This window comes from Platalea leucorodia (genome assembly GCF_965183815.1).
Source record: "Platalea leucorodia genome assembly, chromosome: 1".
NCBI lineage: Eukaryota > Metazoa > Chordata > Aves > Pelecaniformes > Threskiornithidae > Platalea > Platalea leucorodia.
In genome coordinates, this window is record NC_138823.1 from 134757735 (window position 1) to 134768306 (window position 10572).

Below are 10572 nucleotides of genomic sequence, written 5' to 3' on the forward strand. Positions count from 1 at the left end.
AATGATCCTAACTTTAACCAATAGCATGTCTAGATGTCTGTCTGGGAGTACGCCTGTACAAATGCATAAGTGTGAGTTTATAATGTGGTTTAATTCAAATTATTCTGGCATTTTAAAAGCATTTCCAGATACAAAGGACAGCTTTAGCTGATTTCCACCTCAGAATATAGACTTTAATTGGTAAAGTTTGTAACTTACATTTCAGGCTGCAATTCATATGCAATTTCATGCAAGCTAAGGACACACGCAGATTTTGCATTTGTGGGGTTAATTTTAAAATGATCTTACTAGGCACTCAATTAAAATTTTGCAGCCATTATTTCAAAATGTGAAAAGCTCTACAAATTACCCAACTCATCAGCTATGGTCCTTGGTTTTCTTGAAGGGAAACTTCTTTGATGATCACAAGAAAATTACAGTAAATGGCAAGCAAGATTGCCTTCACAAGTCTGCTGAAAATACAGGATGAACTCCTGATTGCTTTGGTCATGTGAGCAACCCCTTCAGAACAGCCCAAAGTCAGGCAAGGTGGCTTACACCAGGAGTTAATTTAGCCTGCTGGGACCCTCTGCATTACTGAAATGAGCATGCTTTTGGCTTGTAAATGGGGGGTAGAATTTTATTTCACTTTCTGAGGGGCATACATCCATTTTAGAATAAGCCTTTCAGAATAAAAGTTTACTTCACATTATAGGAAATGACGTTCCTTTTTTAGATTTCCCTTTTCAAAGCATGCCTCAGATTTCTAACTTGTAGCAGAGAGCTTTTGTATAAGTAATAAAAGTCTTTAAAATTAAAATGCTAATTGTAAACAAACCCAAATGCATGAAAGATATAGTCTGACTGCATAACAAAAGAGAATTATATAATTCTATTTGAGTGAAATCTTTCATCTTTGATTTACAGGTTTGAGTCTGCCTATAACTGAAACCACATTGTTCCATATCTTTCATATCATGGCCTTCCCCAAAATCTTGTTTTAATTAAGGTTCCTTTCAGATTTCAGAATAAAAAGCATGACAGTCTTCACTTATGGCTTTAATATATCTTTTGAGTTTGGAAAATATATAAAAATGAACATCATTTGCTGAGCGAGCTATCAAATACTGCAAGTCAAATACTTCAAGGTATCTCCCAGGGTTCATTAGGTGAGAAAGTTGTAAACAAAATAAAAGCTGCTGAAGCAGAGTTTTGTTCATTTGAAGTGGTCTTACATACATGCCCTATCTCTTTCGCTGACGGTAAGGCAACACGTGTAACAGTTTAAGCGTTCATTATCAGCTAAAGGCACAACTCTATGTTACGTTCTCAAACATGGAATTAAACAGCTAAAGTCACGTTGCAGGGAGATCTTGCTGCACTTTGGGGATCTAAAATAAAGCCTAAACCCTTTGAAGCTTCTTAAGCAACATCAGTTCTCTTGGTGCAGGACTACATAAAAGAATCAGTTCGTATTCACATGACGACCTGTAAAAAACACCCCCAACACAACCCCCACAGAAACACCTGAGCTTCAAATGAGCTGCACGCAGTTACTGAAGATCGCTGCTCTTAGAGTCAGGACGCAGAAACATTTCAGAACAAACTAAAAGCACATTTGAAAAGCCATCCATTTTTCAGAGAGTACTTGATCTCTGCTGCACATCTGGTGAGAGCTACTGTCAACTACGGAGGGTACAGCACTTTTTTTAAAGGCAGAAGATCGCTCATTTTAGAGAATCGTGAATGTGTTTTTATGATAGGAAAGATTACATGAAATGGGGAGGGATGGCCGAGAAAAGGGAAAAGAAAATAAAGCACCACCAAGCACAGTACTTAGGGGGATTTATAGTACAATAAGAAGTGCTTTCCCTTTAGCTAAAATCCTTCATCGCAATTTACATACCTTTCACTTATTCAGCTAAGAACTCATTACAGGGGGTTAAAAAATGGCACGTAAAATAAAGTTGTTGGTTTTTTTTTTCCATTGCACAGAGCAAGGAAAACAAATTCTATTAACAATTTAACACAGTATGAAAAAAATTACCCCGTGTCAGAAAGTGATTCATGGAGTTTACCGAGTATTTTGCTGGCTGTTGCAATTCTTATATCTATAATCTATCATGTAGAATTTTGTAATACTCTATTTCACAATTTATGTTGGTGAGTGGGTCAAACAGCATATAAAAAGCATGCTCTAGGCTCTTTCTCCCAAGCCTGTTTTACTGTAACTCTAGAATTGTAGCGGTTACATTTAAGGAATCTTAAGGGCCCTTTCAAGTCCATCCAAAGAACAAGTGAAGCTGCTATTCAGAGTTTTGTGCCCAGTGTTTATGTTCCATCTGATCTGTGCCACCCAAGCAGCAGACAAGACATGTCTGAGGGTGCTTTGGGGGGATACACAATGATGTCACCCACAGGAAATATCAGGGAGGACTTGGCACTTCACAAGGCTGGCTCTTCTTCCATGGGCTCGCCAGCAGCTCTGTAAAAATAAACAGGCAATCAGAATACGGCACAAGAGTACACAATGACATTGTAGATTTTCATGCATAATCAAAGCTGATTTTTCAGCTCTCTCTGATGTTTATTTGTGTTATTCAGTTATCCATAAATAGAGTTTCTTTCCTAGGAAGTATAAACAAATGTCAAGTGGAAAAACATTTTAGATCCAAGCAATCACTGAAAATGTTCCTGTTTATATTAAAATATGTCAGAATATTTTATAACTTTTTGTTCAGAAATGTACATGCTTTGTGTCAACAGAGTCAAATAATTTCATGAAAAAAATAGCTGTGATATACTTTTATTTTACAAGCTTTTGCAACTAAAAATACATGCATTTATTTTTTCAAGCGGGCCCATACCATTAAAATGAAATAGTTCACTAGTAGTTAGCAGTGTTTCTTCTGGGGTTCTTCTTCAGTCTTCTGATTTTTGATTCTGTGCTTTCACAAATGCATTGCCTGCCTGCCTGCCTGCAACTTCTGAGACCAAATTCTGAACTCGATCAGCAGATCACTGTCACAGAGAAGGTATCTATTAATAATATCAAATCAGATAATACGTACATCTTTTATTTGAAAAGCTCTGGGAAACATTCAGCTTAGGCAAGATGAGCTCTTTAAAACATCCAGTAAGAAAACAGTGGGGACATATGTTGAGCTGGTGTAAAGTGTCATAATTCCTTGTAGCTGACAAGCTACCACACCTGAGGATTATGCTGGCAATCATAAAATGGGAAGCTTCTGAGATCACGGTGAGACCTCACTATTGAAGGGCATAAGAATTTGGACATAAACTTTTTTTTACCTTGGTCTGGCAGAATACCATATGACGAATGAACTTAAGACCTCCTTAAAAATAGTCACTTCAAACAATTTTGAAATGATGGGAGAGCAAAAAGTAAATGCAAATTAATAAATAAAAGAGACATTTAGCAGTTAAATCTTGTAAGCCAGTATAATAACTGGCTCCAGTAAAACATCCCTCAGAAAGTACAAACTCATGAGATCCCATGGAAAAAAAAATAATTAATGGGGGCTTGCATGGGCTTTGGTAGTTTATTCAGCAAGGAAGCCAGAAAATTTTAAATGAATCTGGAGTTTATTAAAGTCTTCCCAATGAAGAATTCAGCAGTGTGTCTTTAAATGATTTTATACAGGTTATTCCTTTATGATTTGGAATCATCACAGCTAGTATGTCAAAAAATATGTCAGATGAATGATATATGAAAAAGAAGATGTTTTTCAGACTAATCACTTTCCAAAGGGTTATTGACCCTAAAACATTATTAATCTATAAATCTCAAATCTTTTGTTCCTCACCACATGGTGGAGAAGGTTTCCTATGTACAGTAACCACTGTGGCTCCCTCGCTCCTGAGAGGCGAGGTGAAGCCCTCTTGCGTTCCCTCTTTTTCCCCTCTTACATTGTTCTGGCTTGCAGAAAAGACTGCAGAGTGGCAGCCAGGGTGGGATGGAGCCCAGGCTGCTGCTGAGGTCCTCAGGTGTGATAAAGGGTAATGCACCATGCGGAGAATTCATACTGATGCTGTATACTGCTGTTGTGCTGACCACACGCTTCCACTTTCTCCAGTCACTTTTGGAAGACCTGCATGTCCTCTGGCATAATGCAAAAGTGCAATAAGCCCTTGCTAAACATCTAGGATGTTATGGGGCTGTCTGGAAAGAGGATAATTTGGAAGCAGATAACAGTTCAGTTGTTAGGTTCTGCTGTGAGTAAGCGAATGAGAAGAAATAGTTGTCAATAGATTTCAATTGGAGATTGGCAGAGCAGGAAGGAGTGGAGCTCTGGAAAACCTCTGGAAGTGAAAGTGGGGTTTTGGGTTATTTATAAGGATATAGGGAAGCAGTACGTGCAACTGTCTGTTCACTTATATTTGGCTTCTGGGACTGACATTCTCATGACCATAGTACAACTGAGAGATGATCTTATTCAGGGTTTTAGTCCTGGTCAATTTTTCACTGACAGGGGTGCTTCTGAATGCCAGGACTGACCTTGAGTGCTATATTCTAATATAGTCCAATATATTCCAACAATATGCCAATATTCTGCATCAGCCAGAGCCTAAGCACCAATAGAAATTTTTATATGCAAGTGCCAGATGCAAGGTCCTTTTTGGAAAAGGAGAGGAGATTAGGGTGCCCTGGTGAATCCAGCTGTTGTTTCTCAGTGTCAGTACTCTCACAGCCTTCTCGAGTCTCCTTTTGAAGATTTATGCGTACGCTTTAACATCATTTTATTAGTGTCAGAGAAGTCACTGGATCTATCCAATGGCTTATCATTAAAAACATACATTTTTATGGGATAATGGCTTAGGCCAGAGTTTTGTGTGAGAGCCAGTAAAGTTTTGGGACCCTTAGCACAGAGAGAAAAACACTGTAGTCCCATAACACCGAGCGGTGAATCAATATATACCCATTCTGCCAAAATCAAAAGTTCTCAAAAAAAAAATTGAGGGGGCAGAGTCTGACAGGCCAAATTTATGTTACTTCAGTTATGTCACTGTTAGTTACATCAGTTCAGTCAGTTTTCCTGTAGCTAACAAGAAGTTGGCATAAAAACATAAAACAGGCAAAAAAACCCATCCTGTATTGTATGCTCTGACTGGTTCCTCAGAGATGCAGCTGTGAGCTCAGGTCTGATCCAGACTGATTCTGTGCAGTTGGCAGATTCAGAAAGACACCGATTGGGACTGTAATGGTTGTAGAACCACAACTGTGATTTTTCATTAAGGTTTCAGTGTGGCTCATTTAAACTACAAGTTCGTAGGAGCAGAGCCCTCTTGCATTTGCTCTGTTTATTTTGGTGTACTGGAAAGAGTGGTCATCTATAGCTCTCTATATGTGCCATTCACACTATGGCAGAATGAAGTAGTATCTTTGCAGTTAATGCTGAACAAAATTATTCCATTTAAACCTTAAAACAAAAGAAACAGTTGAGGCAAAAATCCTACCATATGGATAAAATCTGGCAAAATGTGTGACATCTTAAGTATTGTTCTGTGGCAGTTGAGAATAAATGGCAACCATATTATTTATGAGAATATTATTTAAAATAGTTCATATCTACACTTTAAAAAAAGTTAATATTTAAGAATACAGATAAACCCTGTACATCATCCAAAAAAGTAAATGTTTCTTTTACCTTATTTTTAAAATTAGAATTACAGAGATTCCTCATAGCTACATCATCACACACATAAAAATAAAAATTCAAGGTATATGTTTCCAAGTCATAGAAACTGCTGAACAAAAGATAGATTTTCTGGCGTGGTATGGCTGTTTTATGCCATAATCTGCTCCTAATTTAACTCAGCTGTCTCAGGGAAGATCATTGTAATTGAAAAGTGATCCTCCGGTAGCAGAGAGCTGGGGAAAAAGCGGTACATTTCTATACCATGGAGGTGGTTCGGAGAGTTTCTAAAGACATCATATAAGAGATCCTGAGTGAGTGCACATCCTAGTAAAAACGGACCTTGTATGGATCAAAGAAAAAGAAACTAAAAGTAAAAACCATCATAGTTTAAGAGCAGAATAAGGTAACTACACGTATACTCTCAAAAGAGGAAGTAACGTCCAAAGAAGGCAAATTAAATAAACTATAAACTCGGGCAAGTTAAATGCAAACACTCAATGAGGCAGGCCAAAGGAGAGTCTGAAGACCAACATGTTAAAGGCACAAAAACTAATAAAAGATCTTTCAAAATACATCAGAAGAAATGATCAAAGCATAAAAGGAGCATCAACGAAGGTAGACCACAAAAGCAAAATGAACTATTTATATCTGTGTTCACTAGAGAAGTGTCAGGGAGATTTTATTATTTGCAGATGAACTATCTTAAACTGAATCAGCACTAGAACAAACTGATATATTAAACATTGCCAAATTGCTAAGAGCAGATGATATTTGTCCACTGAGTTCTAGGGGAATGCATTTATGATGTTGCTAAAGAAATAATTATTGAGCAAATTTTACTGCTTAACTCAGCATCCACACAAGAGGTAGAGGAGGTAAGAAATGCAATTCCCTTTTTGGAAATTACAGGAGATACAGTAAGCCTGTACAGGGAAATTGAAAGCAGCTATAATCGGTGATAGAATCAGTAGGCATTTAGGTAATAGTAATTTGGGTAAGAGTTATGTCTTAACACTTATAGAGAAAGCAAGCTTTACAAATTTATTACAAGTTTCTGAAGGAAATGAAGGAAGAGGGTTCAAGTGATATCCCTGTGCAAAGAAAGTCTTCCAACAATTTTATCCAAATGCTTTGAGGAACCTAGGTTACGAGAGAAGGTCCGCTCATAGATTAACAATCCATCAAAAGTAGGAAATGGATAACAATATTGGTGAATTTTCACCATGGAGGGATTCTCCAGAGCATCTCAAAGAAACTTGGCAGACTACAAGTAGATTTAGGTGATTATGTTTGTTGATGATGCCGAATTACTGATACAGGTCAGTTCTAAAGCGCATAACACCATTTCTGAGTGGAAAAGAAGGTAAACAAACACTAACACACAAGGCACAAAACAGGGGAGAGGACAGCTTTACCTGTTTATACACAGTGATGGCTATGACTGAGAGCTTGGAGTTAATGGTAGAAGAGCAGAGAGAAACAGAAACAAGAAAAAATCCCCAACATTAAGCTACTGTGTAAATCCACAGTGTGCCCAACACCTGGAGTCCTGCATGCGGTTCTTACTCCATCTCAAAGAAAACTACAAAAGGCACAGTGAGGGGCAAGAATCGTCAGAGGTAAGAAATTATTTTCATACCAGGAGGTATATGGAGATTATTTTCATACCAGGAGGTATACAGAGTCTTGAGGCAGCTGAAGCCTTTAAACCCAGAAATGGGGCAGAGACTATGAGTAAGAAAAGAACTGCTTTTATTTCTCACAATGCAAGAACTAGGGGTTCCTCAGTGAATGTATTGGTTAATAAGTTTAGAAAAAAATAAAAGAAGTGCGATGCCTGATGAGGCTGTGGGATTCACTACCTGAGTGCCAAAGGTGTAAGTTGGTTCAAAAAAAGCTTTGAAAAGTTTGTGCCTGGGGAGGTATCCTGGAGGCTTTTACACAGGATGGGTCAGATACAGCTGTTGAGATCTACTGACTCACCAGGGAAAGGCTGGCTCTCAAACTCCTCTGCTCCTGGTTCTCTTCCTTACACACCCACCACCGGGAGACAAGAGGAAGGTGGGCAAGATAAGGCTGCAGCCTGACCTGGGGAAGCTCTTCTTCAACTCCTGAGCCTGGCTGTGATTGCAGATCCTGTGGGGTATGGCCAGGTATGTGCAGGTTACTCAGCACAGCTGAGGTGGATAGCCAAATACTGAAATGCTAAGTGAAGCTTTATGAGTTGACAGACAAACACAGCAAGTGACCCTAGATGGTGGCTAGCTGTACCCCATGATCCAATCAGTTGCTCTAGTATATAATATAATGTATATTATATAATGCACCGTGACTAAAACTGCAACTGGTAGCTCTGTAACACTAAGAGTAATATCTAAAAATTACACTTCGTTTTAATTTCCATTTGAGTAAAATCTATGCTCAGCTGAACAAGAGCCATAAAGTCAAATTCTGATAAATGTCATTCTCAAGATTTACTGTTTGCTGTAAAAATAGTAAATGCAAGAGATCTCCCTCCACACCCTTTTATTTTTCCATTTTAAGAAGAAACGTACAGGAGCTCCAATGTATCAGGGACAGCACTGTACTGAATATTTTCATAGCACAATTTCTGAACCAGATGTCTGGCCAAAGCAAAATTCTAATCAGCTAAATCTGTATCTCACATAGGGAATAAGCAGTTATCAACACACAAAAGTTATGGTAGTTAGAAATGTTTTATAGGGCATGCCTGTTCCTTTAATTGCATCTGTATTTAAATCTGTGTTAGCATCATGCATGTTTTCTTTCCTATCCACAAACTCTTTTTTCTATATCTGTTCTCTTCTGAAGTCTATAATCAAGTTTCAATTGGATCTTAAAATGCAGAGTTGTGCTTTGGTGAAATAAAACACCAAAAGCGTAGCAGCTTTTCACGGTTTTCTTCATTTAGCCTGCCAGAGAAAAATCAAATAAAAAAATAATCGGCACTGTCACTTGAAGAAAAGAAAGAAAGACAGAAGAAAGAAAGAGAAATACTTAAGATGGACCTTAGCCAGGAGCATTTTATCCTTTATTCATCAGTGGTAAATGAGTCAGATATGAGTTGGCCAGGAAAAGAGCTGCTTTACCCAAAATCTGAGTTTCAAGTGAGTCATCTCACTCCAAACACCAATATATCCTCCAACATAACTGGCAAGGGTTTTCTGCGGAGACTCTTGCTGCCACTCTCTTCATCTGGAGGCCTGACCATCCAAGGCTAAAGTCAACAGGATCTCTACCATCAATTCAGGGAAACAGGGTTAGAGATGCAGGCCAGAATTATCAGCCTGGCTGACCATGGTGGGAATTAAGAGAAAGTAAACTGGCTCCTGGCATAATGAAGGAACCCTTCAGGCTTCACTGTCAGCCACGGCGCTTTCTGCTCTGATCCCACCCTACCTGTCACAACCAACTTTCCCAGACAAACACTCAATGCAAAGGCTTGCAACAGGTCTTCAGAAGGTGGCCCCTATCTACAATGGGAGAAGAAGGGGAGCATCTACAGTGGCCTTATCAAGAGGGCTTGAGAGCCCTCATGTCCCTGCAGCCCTGTCATTTTCCATAAAAGGGGCTGAAGAAGGAGCACTGCATACTTGGTCCTTAATTACAACAAACATAACAAATGTGAAAAAGCAAAGTTGGACTCATCACTACATTACTGCAGTTTGTGTTGGTATATGCCTATGAAATGAACGGCATGTTTTAGTGAAATGAATAAAATTATACTGACATGAAACCAGTCTGTGTAATGTCGAATCAGTCCCTGGATTTATGATCCCATGCTGGATTTTCATTCATGCTCAGAGTGCAGCCAGGTCCTCTCAGGTCTCTCCACAGATCAGAGGACCCTGAAAATCAGACCTTCAGTGTGACTATTTTTGTTTCCATATTCCTCCTTACATTCAGCAGGAAGAAAACAAAGAGAATGATGTCCCGAAGCCTCAGAAAACCTAACTATCAATTTTGGCCCAGTGGGACAGCACTTATGTTGTCCTGTCGCTCTCTGATGGCAATCTGGCTTCGGGTGACTTTTTGTGGGTTACGAATGTGGAAACAGACTTAGGAACGCATGCGTGCATAGGGTTTTTTTATGCTGCTGAAAAATCTCTGCAACACCACAGAAGATATTTCAAACGAAGCCATTTTTCCACAGAACAATTCATCACAATGGATTCATCCCTATAAGAGTCCAGAACTGATGAAGTGTAATGAATCTGGCAGCCACATGAATTCCACTTGTGTACATTTCAGCACATCCGTTTTTTTCCATTTCTCTCAGGTCCGCCCTGAAATTCTGTTTTTAGAATGGGCGGAAACTGTCACAGGTTATCAGTAGGTAGGTAATAAATACAATAATTAAGTGCAGCGTTAGTCAAAGGGTTATTTTGTTCTAATCATGTAGGATCAGCAGTTGCTCTCCTTGGCTATAGTTTTAAGCGAGTGGAGGCGCATAACAAACAAAATTCTTGGTTATTCTGAGCAATGTAAAAACACACAAAATTAACCACACCCTTTTTCAGACAATTTAAAGTTTCACTTTGTTTGACTGCATTAGTTCCAATACTTTAACTAAAATTCTTTGTATTTCAGAGCTATGCACACATGAGCAGGCACCTTTCTGTCCCTGGCTAGCAGAAGTGTCTTGTAACCGTCACAAATTTATATGACAAACCTTACATTATTCCTTAGCTGAACACTGATTAGCACTCTCACAAATCTAAAATATATCTACCGTTCATCATGGATTCTTCCCTAAGCTTTTATGGATTTGCTTGCAATAATACTAGCACAACGGTAGCCATAGCATATTAAAATATAATTACAATTGGAAAGGTAATTATGTAAATACTGCAAACTTTACTAGCTAGCTCTGCTCGCTGTGTGTCCCTTTGAGCCATGTCTGTTAACTCAT

At 38.6% G+C, this 10572-nt stretch overlaps 1 protein-coding gene across 1 annotated transcript in view; it reads right to left on the reverse strand.

The window, feature by feature from the left end:
• Nucleotides 1-2424: 2424 nt before the first annotated feature.
• The window catches only part of HDAC9 (histone deacetylase 9), a gene marked incomplete at its 3' end in the record, with an annotated part of 290855 nt that continues 282707 nt past the window's right edge, over nucleotides 2425-10572 (reverse strand). The window contains exon 28 of the mRNA XM_082329553.1: nucleotides 2425-2464. Coding sequence (XP_082185679.1) covers nucleotides 2425-2464 — 40 coding nt within the window. The remainder of the gene's footprint in view (nucleotides 2465-10572) is intronic.